This window comes from Wyeomyia smithii, chromosome 3 (genome assembly GCF_029784165.1).
Source record: "Wyeomyia smithii strain HCP4-BCI-WySm-NY-G18 chromosome 3, ASM2978416v1, whole genome shotgun sequence".
In the NCBI taxonomy this organism is placed as follows: domain Eukaryota; kingdom Metazoa; phylum Arthropoda; class Insecta; order Diptera; family Culicidae; genus Wyeomyia; species Wyeomyia smithii.
In genome coordinates this window covers 49,278,766-49,295,891 of record NC_073696.1, presented here as the reverse complement: position 1 = coordinate 49,295,891, position 17,126 = coordinate 49,278,766, and the positions used below count along the sequence as shown (strand labels likewise).

General features: G+C 38.2%; 1 protein-coding gene across 1 annotated transcript in view; it reads right to left on the bottom strand.

Moving 5' to 3' along the window:
- The window catches only part of LOC129731857 (uncharacterized), a 76,227-nt gene extending 60,880 nt beyond the window's left edge, over positions 1-15,347 (bottom strand). Inside the window, exon 1 of the mRNA XM_055692207.1 lies at positions 14,749-15,347. Within this exon, the coding sequence (XP_055548182.1) occupies positions 14,749-14,875 (127 nt within the window). The 5' untranslated portion in view covers positions 14,876-15,347. The remainder of the gene's footprint in view (positions 1-14,748) is intronic.
- Between the last annotated feature and the right edge of the window lie 1,779 nt (positions 15,348-17,126).

Here is a 17,126-nt window from a genome sequence, read left to right as displayed (position 1 = left end):
GATTTCAAATGAACGGGCTACCTAAAATACCCTTAACTTTTGAATTTCATAAAGATTGAACTTGTGGTTCAAAAGTTATGAAAAGAAACGTGTTCTGAAGACTGTTTAATCTCACTCATGTTTCTCAGAGATGGCTGAGCCGATTTTCATAAAATCAGTATCAAATGGAAGGTCTAGTTGCCCCATAAGATCCTATTGATTTGTTTCGCAATCAGACTATTACTTTGTTTAAAAATGAGAAATCCAGCTATGAAAAGGAACATATTCCGAAGACTACTTGAACTCACTCACTTTTCTCAGAGATGGCTGACCCGATTTCCACAAAATTAGTGTCAACTAATAAGTCTAGCTGCATCGTAACACCCTATTGAATTTTACTGTAATCGGACTGTAACTTCGTCTGTAAAGTACCAAAATGTGAAAATCACGAAACTTCATTATCTCAAAAACTACACAACCGATTTGATCAATATTATTATCAGATGAACGGGCTAGTTAAGCGTTAACTGATGAATTATGATTGAACACGTGGTTTCAAAGTTTGGCTGCCCTATACGTTCCCATTTCATTTGGTTATAATTGAACTTAAGCCACCGTTATGTATTAAATTGTTAATAAAACAACGAAAGTCTATTATTTCAAAGATTACATGACTTATTTGAACATAAGTAGTGTCATACGAACGAGTCATCTCTCAAACCTACAAATAACAAACTTCATAACAATTTGATATGTGACTCAAAAGTTCAAAGATGTGACTCAAAAGTTCAAAGAAGAAATTCAAAGGCTATTTAAAACTATACCTGCTTTTATTGATATATGTGGTCTCCACATAATTTAAATGTGGTTTTGTACTATTTGAACGTTCCAAATTCGTTGATTCCTTGCGATGTGTTTAAAGTCTGCAAATGTACGACGAATCGGCCATAGGATATGATCAAAGTCAAAAGACAAATCGTTCGAAATGATTGGTTTCACGAAATGACAACATCCTCGACTTTTGGCTTCTGTACATCGCCCTAATTCAGAATATATTCAAATTGGGTGGTTTTCGGTTATTTTCAGCAAATTGTCTGGCATCAATCTGACGGAAATATCCTTGTTGAGTATTATTTGGTAGCGATTCAAAATGGTGCCTGAGGTCAATTGTTAGCTCATTGCATCATTCTGGTTATTATAGGCTGTTTTTCACAAACCGGAAGTCGACATCTTAAATTTCAAAATGGTATTTAAGATAATTTCTGACCTCTGAGCGTCATTCCGCTGTTTCCCAGGAACCGGAAGTCGCCAACCTAGAATCCAAAATAGGGTCTTCGGTCGATTTCAGCTGCTGTGTATCATTCTAGATCATGTTACTCATGTTAGACGGAAATCGACCATTTTTGGCTGTTTTCCAGAATCCACAAGTTGCCATCCTACAATTCATAATGGTGTCTGAAGTCGATTTGTGGCTCCAGTGCATCATTACGATTCCGGAAATATCCATATTGCAGGATGGCCACTCAAAACCCGAAATTAAATTCCCGGTTTTTTCCCGAGTTTTCCCGGTTCGTTCAAATATTTTTCCCGGTTAATTGTACTTCTGAATTCTGCAGTTTTCTACAAGTTAAGGATTGAAACAGTGTGACCTTCAATTTACATCCTTATATGCTCTAAGTCATTTCTTTTTTTTTTATTTTCGCCTATTTTCCGTTGGTCTAGTTCCGCCCCTGTTGTTTTGTGCCAATCACCGACGCCCGGGGAGGCGACTTCACCCAGGACCCTAACTTACGACCCGTTGCTGAACGGACCGGCGCCAACGGCTTTACTTCCTCATGCGATGGAAGGCGTGATTCCAGAGATTTTTCGCCTCAGAAAATCTCCCGGTGTCGGCTAGGATTGAATCTAGACCTGTTGGGTTGGTTGAAACTCGAACCCACACGCAAAAGTTGGATGGTGCGAAACCAGTACAAAATTGTGCGTTTTTAGTGCAATTGTTGATGTAATTCGGAACCAGTACAATCATTGCGTGTTGGGCATAACGCAATTAATGCTCTATGGTTTCTTAAATGTATTTGGCAGCTCCAAACTACTACACCTAAACAGTTTCAACTGGTATCAAGCAGCATTGCAAAGCGAGCGAGAAGCAAAACCATTCTCCTCCTTTCTGCTTGAGGACAAAACATATGCTACGCTTTTCAAGTCTTCTTTCGAGATACTTTTTCTTCTTCATGCATTCCTCTAAATAGCAGCAAGCACGCACCGACAGTATGAGTGAGAGACTAACAACACTGGTATCAAGTATGTGCAGCACGGGTGTCTCGCTCATTTCGTGAAGCAACGAGATATCGCCTTGCGCGTCGCAATCCGAACCGAAAGAGAAGCGAAAGAGCAACCTGCAAATTGTATGTCACGTGTCTGAAATTCTACGAGCGAGGGAGAAATTTCTCTCGTCGCTTGAGAAAAAAGCGCGTGCAGTCACTAATACACTCGACGTGAGAAATAAAGTGTCGGTGTATGATACATATTCTGATTTCATTCTATGTCAATGTATTCGCAGTACAACTGTTGCGTTATGCGTTTCACACATTTATTATGCGATTTCTGTGCAACATTTGTGCGAATCGGGAAGACACAATGATTGTACAAGACTTCAACTTTTGCGTGCAGGTATCGAGCGTGGTTGGCGGCGACATTACCAACAACGTTAGGCCTCCATCCTAAAGTCACTTGTGATAGAACCAAAATCTTCTCAATAAACACGATCAAGTAAGGAAGGTTATTGCCTGAACGGGCTATAAGATCTGTCCAAAAATTATCAAGGCGCTTCTCGCTGCAGCAGTAGAAAGTCATCAATCTCTTCGTCGAATCCATAGGGCTGTACTCGAAAAAAATGCACTATTTTCAGCCGTGTGTAACTTTTTTGTCCGTGGGTAAAAATTAATGAAAAGCTGGGTATTATTCACATGTGTGGAAGTTCAAAACAATCGGTTGAGTGGTTATTGAGATGTCATCGAAACAACAAGAAAATCTCCAGGGAATTTTGCACGCCGTCATGGAAAATCTGACTGCGACCATGAAATGGATCGGAAGACAACTGGGAATCACCCATACAATTGTGTTTCGGGTGGTAAAATCGTTCAAGGAGCCCCAGACGACCGAGCGGCGGGCTGGAAGTGGAAGATTTTCGAGGCAGCTGACCTTGAAAGACCCGAAAGGTGTTGGGTTATTTCAAGCGTAATCCGAATCATTCGATTCGGGACGCGGCTCTAAAGATAAAGTGTTCCACTTGGTTTGTTCAGCAACGAGCTGGGCTTCGTGTATTCAAGGTCGGGAAGGCATCGAGTTGGCGTGATCAACAAAACACGGCGGCCAAACCCGCGCAAGGAAGCTGTATTGAGAATGGTTAACGAAACCAATGTGTGTGATTATGGAGAACGAAATCTACATCAAGGCAGACGCAAAGCAAATACAGTGGGTGGAGTTCTACGTTGTCAAATCACGGTTTTATGTTCCAGAAGACATAAGGAAGCAGAAAGTGAACAAATTCGCCAAAAAATACTTGCTCTAGCGGGAAACTGAGTAAACCGTACATCACAACGGGTACCATCAATAGTGGAATTTACCGCACCGAGTGCCTCCAGAAGCGTCTGTTGCCCTTCCTGCGGTTCCACGGAGGCGAGACATTATTTTGGCCGGTCCTGGCATCATGCTATTTCGCGCGATCGACGTTAAATGAGTGTAGAGACAATAGCTTATTTTTAGTATCAAAAACGGCCAACCCACCAATTTCATCAGAGATTCGTCCGGTGGAAATATTTTGGGCTATAATTAGGGCAAAGTTCTAAATTTGTCCAAGGTGTATAAGAACGAGCTTGAGTTAAAGAAAGAATGGATGAAAGTGACCAAAAAGGCGGATCCACCGTTGCACAAAATGTAATTGGGGTTCTTAAGGGAAAGGTGCGGGATTTCAGCGATGAAAATGAAATTGAATAAAGTAATTATGCCGAAACACAATCCATGTGTATTAGTTCATTCCCCTGAAGTTTCAAGACAATCCGACTTAAATTAATTTTTTGGCGAACACTTTTGTCTGGTGCGTTTTTTTTTTTTTTGAGTACAGGCCTTACTCAACAGTTGTGAGTATTCTTGGCGATATTGAGTGAAATTTCCGGTTTTCCCGGTTCTAAACAATTTCCGGTTTTTTCACGGTTCTCCCGGTTTTCCCGGTTGGGTGGCCACCCTGGTATTGGGTGGTATTTGGTCGTTTGCCGCTGTTTTTCCGAAACCGAAAGTCGCCATCTTAGAATTCAAATGGTATCTGTGGTCGAATTCAGCTCCTGTGTGTCTTTCTTTATCCGGATATTATTATATTGGGTGGAAATCGTCCATTTTTGGCTGTTTTCCAGAAACCGGAAGTTGCTATCTTACAATCCAAAATGTTGCCTGAGGTCGATTATGGAACATATTTGTTACCACTAAAAACATTCACCTGCCAGATATGTTTCCATTTAGTTGATTAGTTCGCGAGATTTGCAGAAATTTGTGCAGAAACATGTGCTTCCATAAGAGAGAGGGGCGTCGAACCATTACGGACATATTTATTACCCTTTAAAACATCCACATGCCAAATTCGATTTCATTTGCTTGGTTTGTTCTTGAGTTGTGCAGAAATGTATGTTTCATTTGTGGTGGACCCCTCCTTTCCAGAAGAGGGAGGGGTCTCAAATTATCATAGGAACCTTTATCAGGACCAAAAACCCCTACATACAAATTTGAACGTCGATCGGTTCGGTAGTTTTCGAGCCTATATGGAAACAGACAGACAGACCGGACTACATTTCCATATGTATAGATTACAACATCAATATTTTAGAACCTAAAGAGTGAATATACATTTATTGGATTGAAGCGTTCATGTAAATTAATTTTTACAAATCAAAGTTTGAATGAGAAAGGTTGGGCCTGACCGCTAGGTGGATTAATTTAGGTTGTTTTGTTGTGGGGCCGTCCACATTCCACGTGGACAGAACAATTGTTATTTTAGACCCCCACGTCTCCCTGCGTGGACAACCGTGAAATGAAACAACCCCCTCATCTTTGTTCACGTGGACATTTTACTACATAAAAAATTGAAAAACGTTTGTTTCTGTGGTTTGCTTAGGGATTAGACATGAATGATGCCAGCAAAACAATAACAAAAATAGTTTTCAGATTCAGCTTCAAACACCCTAGACCAGAAAAGCAATGAATGAAATCAATTAGGTTAAAATTTAACCTAAAAGGGCTGAGAAACGCACCAGAACAAATAGATTCTAAATTTTGCAGTAAATGGTTCCGAAGTTGGAGGAGACTAAAGACAAAATAAAAATGGAAATTATTGGTAAAAAAAGAGCTGAAATGTTGTTCTCAGGTTGTTTGTGGCAAAAACTTTACTTTTTTCTTCTACTTCTAACTTCTCTCCAAACCAGCGAAGAAATCCAAAAATTCCAAAAATCTTAACTAAAAGTACATGAAAACGTATCGAGAAGCAAACTGACTGGAAGCATTAAAAACAAAAAGTAAAAAAAAAATATTTTTAGTTTCAATTCAACAAGTTCTCAGGAAAATCCAAAAAATCAGCAGCATCAGGAAAAGGCCCAACTCTAAAAAGTAAAAAAAAAAAAAACAATTAAAAGTTAATAGTCAATGAAGAAAAACTTCCCTAAAATTCGGCAGAAGTCGAAAAGAAAAAAAGTTTGAAATACCTTTTTTTTTCCTGTATGGACTTCCTCACTGCGACCAGAATCGTTGATCTATTGTGAGATATGCCCGGGTGTCTGCTGTATCCCGCACTTCTATTTTTAGCAATACCGCTATTGAGAAGTGGCATGCTTATTATTATTTTTGATCAGTGCTTGTGTGTAATGTACTTCCCCTCGTTTTACACGCTTACTGTTCTTCTATAGCGAGCTTCCTTCCTCCTGCCAAATATCGCCAATTATAATTCCCTGGAGAAGTTTCGTCGTGCGTCCTTCTGGCCAGTTTTATTGATAAGAGGGACTTATTTTTTGTTAAGAGGAAGTCACGCAAAGGTATTATAGAATTCAGCGTAAAGAAAGGGTAAGTGGTGGGGAGCCTGAGAATAAACTCATACTTAATAAAGTCCTTTTTGACATCGAATGGCCTGATTCTACTGAGATTTGAACCCACGACCATCCGCTTGGCAAAGCGGACTCTGTAACCTTGCGGCTACGCAGCTTCCCTTTGAAATACCTTTAAGTGACACGTTAAGGAAAAAACAAGAATTCTAAGAACGCGAAAACCGTAACTGGAAGGAGTTATAGATTTTTCTCGAACCGGTTGAACGTTTAAGTTTAGTCCAAAAAACGGGAATTACTTTTAAAAACCAGTTGAAATCAAAAAGCAATATGATCTTAAATTTGGTTTCAATTAATAAAGTAGGTAATTCTAACAAGAGGAAAAGTCCAATAGGAAAATGATTCAAATTCTGCCCAATAGCTGTAAGACGCTTCTAAATAAAAAAAACCAAAGCAAAAATTGATGCCTTTTTGAAGGTGCCTGAAAGAGTGAAAAAAAAATTGATTTCAAATTATCTAAAAACTCTCTTTATCTCTGCTGACAAGAGAAAACAAACAATAGGTGAAGAAAAAAAAAGAGAAAACAAACAAAAATCATAATTTGCCCAAAATTCTTTAAATGTTATCAACATGTCCTCAACATATCTGAAAAATCCTTCCAAAAAAACGAACAGGTCACAAATAAAATGATTTCAACTTTATCTCAAATATAGCTGACGACTCTAAAAACAGAATATCTGCAAAAAATTTATCATTACCCCCTCCCATGCTTCCATGGACAAGCGGGGACATTTGTGTACCCCCTCTGTGTCGAATTCCATATCGTTGCTTTCCCTCTTGGTGGATTTTCGATGTTTTACAAATTTATAATTTTATTCAACGCTTTTGGTAAAATCTGAAAAATGAGTAGAACAAATCTAAACGCAAAGAACGAGATTTGTATCGCATTTCAAAAGAATTTAATTCTTCTATTTGGCTTAAATTCTCTACGTTGTGTGGGTCTAATAAATTACATCCGTTTGAGCCGAATTCTGCATGGGGTTAAACCATTTTTTATGAGCTATTTCGGCTGTTATCCTATGCTAATTTTCCATTGAATGTTTCTTTGTATTTATATGTTGTTTCAAACTAAAGACATCCGTAAGCGAGATTCAAGTTTTGTCACTCTGTCGACTGTTTGCGAACTTAAATTCAGTTTTTTTAGTTTACATTCAGTTTCTGTTTTTAGTGTTATATTTATACGCACGCCGCGCCACGCAATAATGGACGAGCCCACTACGTCTGTAGAAAAAAGGGAGTATCGCGACATCCTGCTGGAGGAATGTACCGCTATCGAAAATGGATTTATTACCTGCGTAGCCGATAGGAATAATTCCTGCAAGTACCGGCAGCCGGTCATCAAAATGGATGCTGGAAATTTTATTAGGCACATTCGATCTGAACATCCCGAATCAGCACTGATGAGTGGTTTACTTCGCTCGGAGATCAAAACATGTACGAAACAGCGTAAAATTAATAACAAATGGTGGCCATTGATCGCCAAATTTTTGTTGAAGCGATGGTTAAGTTGGTCACCATCCATCAGGTTCCTTTAAATTGCGTCGAATGGGAAGGGCTCAAACTGCTTCTAGATCCAATAGGTAGCGCCCTCAATGTACGAATGAACTGGCCTAACCTTTTGCGGCATTTGACTGCAGCAGCAGCCAAAATCCGAGTTACAATTCGAAATCAGATAAAATCTAAGCTACTCTCGCTAAAAATCGACACTGCTACACGCCACGGACGCCACATTCTCGGCGTTAATCTCCAATTTTTCGATGCTGAAAACAGGAAACTGTGATCTATACAATCGGTAAATATTAAAATAATATACAATAGAAATAAGGTTTGCAATATTCGTGAACAATTTATTTCACGCCAGTGTCTAATTGTACATTATAATGCCCTATTTTATTTTAAAGTATGATCGAGATAAATGAACGACACACCGCAAAGTTTCTCAAATTGAAAATTGAAGATATTCTGGCATCCTATGGCATTTGTTTGGATCAGATATTTACAATCACCTGCGACAACAGAGCCAATATTATCGCGACTGTGAAGGAACTGCAATCTTATTCGCAACTTTATATGCTGAACATAACCATTGATGACGACATAGATGATGGTTCAGAGGAAACCGTTAATTGGGCGGAGGCCATCGAAAATGAATTTTTAAATAGTATAACGCTAGTCAGGTGTGCTGTGCATACCATGCAACTTTCAGTGACAGATGTCATATCATTTTTTGATGATGAAACTCGTCACTGCACAGCCGTTGCGAAGAGTTGTAGGAAAATTGCCTACAAAGCGGCATTCCAGCTGAAAAATAAATCACTTCCACCCCTGTATGCTAAAACCAGGTGGGGTGGAATATTTGAAATGTTGCAGCATTTTTAGAAAAATGAAGATTTTTACAGGGAATTGTTTTTTGAAACCCAGAGCGATGAACTAGGTAATTATCTTTTATTGTAACAGATATGACATGAACGAAATCTAGAGTGTAACATATGTATAGGTACCGAACAGTGCCAATTCACCGTGAGGGGTTTCATTCGCCGCTTACTTTTCACTTAAAAGCTATTTTTTCTATAACAAAACACACTTCACGAAAAATATTTACCCCAATCCTTCAGAAAAGCGTTGCTTAAGTATCGGTTAAAATATTTTTCAAAAAGTGTGTTTTCTTATGGAAAAAAATAACTTCCAAGAGAATAGTGAGCGGTAAATGGAACCCTCGCGGTGAATAGGCACTGTACGGTACATAGCATTTCAATTATTAAGTTATTTTTACTCCTTTACTTTCGTTTCTAAACGTATCTCAATTGTAAGAAAACAGTACCGATTCGAATGTCTGTATACGGACGCATACGTGTACGAACCGTTGTAACCGATAGAGATTTTTAAACATCTATATTTTCGAATGAACATGCCATCCCCGTTTACGTAAACATACTATACTTGTTTTTACTAATTCTTAAACGTCAGTGAAAAGTTGTAAATCGCAGTTGAAATCGCCGTCGCTGCGAGTTCAGCTGGTTATTTCGTATAAAGAATCGTACAAAATTTCGTCTATAGCTAAGTGTTAAGTGTTGAGTGAATTGTTTGGTTGGGGATCTCAGTTTGAAGTCGGCCTTCAGGCAACCAAATTAGTGCTGGTAGTAGATGGGTAACAGAATACATCACTATGAAAGTGGGCAAGGATGCTGCAGTAACAGAACGAAAAGTTTTACTACAAATTGCAAACCACCGATATCAATTGGAACAAAATTTACATAAAGTAGACAAAGTTACTGATACGGTTGAGTAAGCCTTCACATAGCCTAGTTTGGCTGACAAGACTGAACGTTTTGTTAGGAAATCAAACTAGATGGAAGGCATTTTCAAGAACAAAGGTAAAACAACATAAACGGTATACAAATCTCATCGGTGACGATGCCGGTTGCCTACTAGATTATTATTTTATCTTGTTGGTTTCAAGTTTCACCTCTCATATAAACAACGACGATTTCTCCTAACGTAGCAGTTGAAAGAAATGGACTTATTACCAACAAACGAGCAAAATTTTACCACTGATTGATGATAGATTTGTTAAAGTTGGCAGCAGTATAGCAAAAACCAACAAGAAGGTGAGCTTGTTAAAAATGATTCTTTTAACGAAAACATTCACATTTTAGATTCGGCATAAGTTGTAATACCTCCGATTACTTCGATCACATCAATATCAGCATGCCAGGAAAGCTGATTTCAGTGCATTGTGTAAAATGTTCAAAATAAATAACTGAGCCAAGGAGAAAAGTTTCCAACACACTGTTCACATTGGACTTGTTGAAAACATTTTAAAACCTGTATCAACATAGTTATGACTCATGGCAAATTAGATGAATTACTGATTCATCTAAAGAAGAATGCTTTACAATCCCGACAAAAACTGATAAAAATACGAAGGATAGGCATGTGTATGATTTCGGGCTGCACAAAAACAGGGTTCAAAACTAGGTCTGTGGTAATAACAAAATAACATAAGAATCACTTATTCCGCCGATTGCAGCCGATCAAAACGAAAAAGGTCTTGCTGAAAACGTTTCTTCATATATATATAAATCTATATAAAAAATCAGATATTCAAAAAGTTAGTTACTTTAAATTTTTCTTTCAACTGCTTTTCCTCAAAGCTATTTAAAATTGAAAAAAAAATCATTTTTTAATAGTGTATATGTTTCTCGAAAAGACAAATAATGAACACAAGCTGAGGATGTGATATAGACTTAGAATTTTTTTCCTAAGTCCTCATCACATCTTCAGCTCGTGTTCAATATTAGCATCCTCGAAAAATCACATAAATTTTTTTTTCTCCATGTTGAAATAGCTGTTAATGTTTGGTTAACATTTTGTTGCTTTTGTCATGAAAAATTAGATATCTGAAAAAACACTTAATTTTTTTCATCAAAGCGTTTTAACTTTGGCATTTTAGATCTAACGAGTCAATGGGATTTCATAAACGAATACATTGCTGCTTTCGAACCTGTGTACGTAGCTACTAAAAATATGCAATCTAAGCACACGTCTCTCAACGATTTCTACATAACGTGGATCAAGGCAGTGATGGAGGTTAGTAGAATAACGTCAAACAGATTTGTGGAGCCTTTAGTCAAGTCGCTGACCAAACGGTTGAATCAATTGAAGGACAATATGGTTTTTAAAGCTGCTTTGCTTTTGGACCCTCGCTTCCATTATTGAAATTCCACAATATTTTCGGCAGATGAAAAGGAAGAAGTTCGAGTAAATTTCATTGATTAAATTAAAAAACTACGCAACTTAATTAACCGATTTTGTAGGCCTTCATCGTTGCCACGTGGGATCGGATAAAACGGTTGCGAGCACGCGATGCAGCACAAACTACGCAATCAGCTTCAACATCATCATCGACTTCATCACAATGTTACAGTACCAATGACCTCGATGCCTTTATGACTGTTATGTTTGGGGGATCTCTTCCTGCTTAACAATTGCAAAAGACTGAAAACTCCTTAGTGCGGCAACTTAAGGCACTAGATCTAGAACCCCATCAAAACCATACATACGACGTGTGGAAACATTGGCTTTCTCACGGACGCAAGAAAAGTCAACCGGAGCTATACGAAGTAGCTATGGTGCTGCTCGCTGTTCCCTCCAACCAAGTTTCTGTTGAACGCGCATTCAGCGCTCTAGGATTAGTATTGACAGACAAGCGTACAAATCTATCGGACGATACTCTAGAGAATATGTTGCTTGTGAAACTAAACAAAGATCTGTTTGACAAAATTCTCCCTGGACTGTACAACTGGCTCGATGACGACTTTAATGATCTTTGAATTTCAACCTAATGTTTGTTCGCTATTTAAATGTATGTTATTGATATATTCCCTAGGTACGGTATCACAGACTGTACAATTTTTTAAATGTTTTTGTTCGCTGAATAAAAAAAAATAAAAAATCGAAAAAAGTGCCAAAACCGTTTCTGAACATTTTTAATGTTATACCAAATCAAACATAAATAAATACCAAATGATTCTAAACTATCCACAAGTCAAATTTTTTCTGAAATAATCCAAAATACCTTTTTATAGTCAATTCGGATATTATTACTTCGAGCGAGAATGATGTCTATTTTTCTGACACACGCGCACACTAAAATACCAGTTTTATTTGTAAGGAATGTTAAAAATGCAGAATCACATGCAACGTTAAGTATAAAACACTTTTAGGCTGCGGTTTGAATCGTTTTTTTACTCAATTTTAACACTTTAAAAATGTCAAAATGTTCGAAAATCTCACTTTTGTTTGCCAAAATAACAGTGTCATCTATCTACTCCCACAAAAAGTTTGCTAAATAAAAAGTATAAAAATAGAAAGTAGAGAGTTTCAAATACTGACACAGTCTGAGAATTTTCGGGAGGTTAATATGACAAAAAATGGCAGAATATCAGGAGCATCAGTAATCAATTTCCATATTTACTGCCGTTTATAGCAAGTTAATCCCATTTGCAAATTCAGCAAGCCGAGAAAAATGCATTTTTATATAATTTTTTATCATTATTGCTTCTACGAGATGGACCAATATGTTTGGGTGTTTTCCTAAAGTTTTTAAGAACAATGTTATTGAGTCTATCTATTTTGACGAAACTATGCATAGTTACCTACCATTCACGCTCATTACCTCAATTTCGGTGAAAATGCGAATGGGACGGACTTCCTATGCGCGGTAGATTATTGCTAGTAATTCAACTAGTTTATTGTTGATCATTCATTATATACAAGGTCGAAGGGCTTTTTACATTAAAAAGTTTCGAAGTTTTCAAAAGTGAATACCTAGTTTTTTTACAACTCAGTCATAATTTTTTGTGTTTGTTATCCATGCGGGTTGCACTTTGCCTAGCGTCATTGAAATACGAGTGATGAAACAGATATTTTTCGGCACACATACTTTCCAATAAATGTTATTAGCCCCTCATTGCTCGATGACGACAAACCTCGTTGAGTGAATGTTCGACTCATGCCGGAAAAGTCCTCTATTGCAACGCCATTCATATTTAACTGTTCTGTTGCGAATCTGTCTAGAACGGGTAAATGCAGGAATCCTTTTCGATTTTTACTCTTCCTGTTGCCTATGAAGCGAATTGCTAGTAGTTTTGCCGAGAAGATTAACTGAGATGCAAATACTTACCGAAAAGAAACGGAAACATCTATTTCATTACTTAATTTATCTTAAAATTGCTCCTTCATTCATTAAAAAATCTTCGACAACCTCCGAAATCAATGTCATTTGGCTGGAAAAATAATTTTTCCGATGTTTCCTGACACAAGTTTCAAATGACAATAATTCTAATAAGACACAAAATCAGAACAACTTTTTCATTTGATCCGTCATTGGAATGAACAGTACGAAATGTTCAATAGAAAGAGATGGAATGTAAACATTAGTTTGATCATCAAGCATGAGCAGAAAATTTATTTATGATTTGACAGCAGTGAACTTCTTCATGAATTCGTGGTCGTGTTCATCTGAATACACGAATAATGACACCGCCTCAAATTGAGTAGGTGAGTGTCATAAAAAATGTCGACGGTTTCGAAGCCTGGTTGGAATACCAACAGGGTGGCGAAAAATTTTCCCAAATTTATTTCTCTGATTTTTCTTCAAATATAACATCAACTTCCTTGACATTTTTCAGTATTCTGCACAAAAAAGTGCAACGTAGATAAATGCAACTGTGAAATCGAATAGTGAACGTATTCGATCGGATATGAAACCAAACAGTAGACATTCCACATTAGCCTCTAATGTCGAAAAAAATCTGTTTTAGTGCTAAAGAACCGTTTGATAAGAATCCCGTTTCGAATAAAATTTTTCCCTGATTGTTTTTTATTTCCCCTGATAGTCCCTAATCGATAAGTGAACTCCCTGACATTCATTTCATTTGATTTCCCAAGGTTTCGTTTAGGATAGCAAAAAATCAAAAAAATTTAAATCAAACAAAATTGTTCGATATTTGTCTGCAGTTCAGCCACGCCAATTCTAGTTTTTCTTTCGCTTTGACTTTGAAGTTTTTTTTTTTTTATTTTTGATAATATAATCGAATAAAGTATGCCGAAATAATACTTTGACCCATGATGCTTTCTTCATACTTCCAGTGCGGCACAAGTAACCTTCAATGGATCAACCTTAACAATGTCTGAGGATTTGGCTATAAAACTTGTCAAAACTCATTACCCAACAATTTATAGCAGCCTGAATGATACTCTTCAAAAAATATTCAGCCAAGTTTTTAGATTTTATTCAACAGTAATACAATTTAAAAATTATTTCGAAATAGTTATTAGAACTCTATAATTCAGGATCACCACATTTTGTCTTCGACTTAAGCGAGCGATCTGATAGAATTTCAGAGAACAAAGCATCAATCTGAATGATTCATTAATTTCAAGAAATTTTTTATTCATTGCTATGATTCCTTCGTAAACTGTTCAGTGAAAATTGGCGATCAGTTATGATCTCAACCTGCCTAAAACCGAAATATCAATCCCAAATGTGCCAGGCACAAACTGGAAACACGTAGAACACACGCATTCGCTTCTGTGCCAGCTCGATTGCAGATACACATGATTTTTTTTGTCAGGCAGTTAAAAATCGCACAGTCTGTAAATTTGAAAAGGAAAAAAGTTTTTGCAAAGCGGCACTCTGGTGGTGTTCTATACAACGCTACTCGTTTTGTCAACGTTTTTTTTTTTTTTATTTGTTCGAGAGATAGGTTGAGGTATAGAAATATAGAGAACTGAATTGTCGAGTTGTATGTAAATAAAAACGTTGCTCGCCTGTGTGCCATTCGACATTAAAGAGCTGGCTACAGCTCGTTTAGTTTAGTAAGAGAACGAAAAAATCGTCTCTCGATAGCAATTTTTTTTTCTGGGAGAGTAACGCGGTAGTGCCTCATTCCACCACGGCACAGCACTGCACACCCTGTGCAGGATTTTTTTGTTGACCTCCACTAGCTCGAGCTTTCCGCCGGAACGGCTTTCTAATGTCTGGGCTATTTGGCGTGGCTCGAGCACCACCCAAAAATGATTGTGCGCCAGCGGTCTGTGCTAGATTCAAAGCTACTCGACTTACCATGCAAATTGATAGTACAGGTCGTATTATTGCCACGATCCAGAACCACAACACTGGTAGCAGCCATAATCGATTTATTGTACTGGAACTTTTCCTTTTTCTTCCGTGGTTTAGCCTGATCACACATATACGCTCGGTTTTTCACTGAACAATCGCGCCGCGGGAAAAGATCCTCTCTAAACTCACTCGTTTGAAATTCGGATTGGCCAAGATTCAGCTTGGAACCTTCAGCATTCACCACTTCGCCACTTGACGCCAAAACAAAACACAACAATATTACTCCACCACGTTTTGGGCCTACTTATCCACTGTTGACTGCAGTAATAATAAAACGATAGACACTGAATATTTTTCTCAATGCCCCTCTGCTGATCCTCGCAGTTGGTACCCTAGCATTTGATCCACTAGCAGCGGGTGAAAAGACGAGACGGTATCTGCACTACTGCACTGGAGCACAACACCGGACAGAATGATGATGGAATGGAGCGGGATCGATGGTCGACAGCAGCTCCGGCGTGCGCCGCGAGCATGTGTTGTATGTATGGCGACCGACTTAGAGAACCACAACCTCACTGTTTCACCAATGGCAGCAAACTAAGAGAGCCGAACAAAAAAACACTCGAGCCTGCTAAAAAACACTTGCTATTGCACTAGAGTTGCACAAAAATTGCCATAATTTGAGTAATAATAGATTTAACGAATTATAAATTACAAGCACAATTAGTTTCTGGAATAAAAAAACATTACGTATTTTACATTACTTGGTAAAACACAATCACAACAAAATGATCACCTCTAGGCAAACCCGCATCCTAATACATTGACAAGATAACCTTGCAAAAACACGGTCGGAAAACAGAACAAGCTTCAAAACAAAAACCGGCAAGAAAAAATCATTCTCTCGTTTAGCTTTCTCAGCTCTCCTGCCGCTTTATTTACTTCACCGCTTACTCATCTCCATCAACTTCTGCAAAAGTAGACGACATACACCAACACACGTATGCCATCACACTCCGTACTCTGGTTCATTGATGTTAGAATAGTAGATTCCCGTGCAGCATTCTAGTACAGAGCAGGTGGTGGAAAATTACACCACATCAGGTGGGTGGTGGAAATGCGTAAGGTTGCGGTAGATCAATGAAATCATAATTCGCACCAATACATCAATGGAAACGCAGAGTAACAACGAAGAGAGAGAGAGAGAGAGCGCTTTGCGGCACCAGCATAAACGAGAATCAGGAAGGAAAACGGAGGAAGCAAAAACAAAACCACATGTTGAAAAACACAACAAGCGCGCTTTCATGCCGGAGGCTTTTCTCCGCCCCTTTTGTCTGAGTAAGAGAGAGTGAGTAGGACTTTGGATAGAAGTTGTGAGATGCGAGGAGTTGAATGTCAGATTAGAAGCTTTCGTATAAGTCTACACCAGGACAGGGCTACCAGCACGTCGGCAATTCTACTTTCTTTACCAGTTGCCTCGCATCAAATACAGAAAGTTGAGTGAGAACCCGTTGGTTTATGGGAACATCCGATGTCAAGTGAGAAAATCCACCTGAGAATAAAAATCTTTGGAAAACTGACGTTTAATCCATTACCATTACCGTCTTTTATCAGTGCATGGCATTGCGCTTTCAGAGTTTGACTACCCTTACTAACACGCAGAGAATCCTGAGTAAGAATCCCCAGGATACCTTTAACTCGGTGACGGAATCGTGAAAGGAATCGCAAACACGATCCGGAGGATTCCCACTCACGATTCATATTCAAGAATCCTAGAGCCATATACAGGGCATTCCTGATGATTCTTTTGTCAGGAATCCTTTTCAAAGACGCTCACGAAACCAATGTGAGGAATCCTACAGAATCTATGCGAATCGTATGTGTTCGTCCGGGTATCATCACATTTCATTCAGATCTATTCATTATTTCTGAAGCACATTTAAGCAAGGCAACAACATACTCCTGTACAAATGCGTCTTCTCAAGCAAGCATTAGAGGTGAGCAATTCGCTCACGAACTGATCTGAAGAGCTGGAGCTTTACAGTGAGTGAGTGATTTGCCGCTCTTTTTTAAAGAGCGGTCACTAACCTCTTTCTTCAGGCAAAAAGTGGATAGCTGATTTTGTTGACCAAAAACCGCAAACAACAAATAATTTTGTTGGATAACGACTTGTTAAGCTATAGTTCAGCCGAAATCCACTGAGTAGTAGCTTATTAAGCTGTAAACCAACAAAATTGTTTGTTGGGATTGGTGGTAGTACCCACTAGGATAATATCCTTGTGGGTTACCCACATCACCCACACGGAATTATCGGACAAAACCAAAACATATGCAATGTTTTTTATGTTCGAAACTTGAAATCACCGGGCTAATGTGCGAAC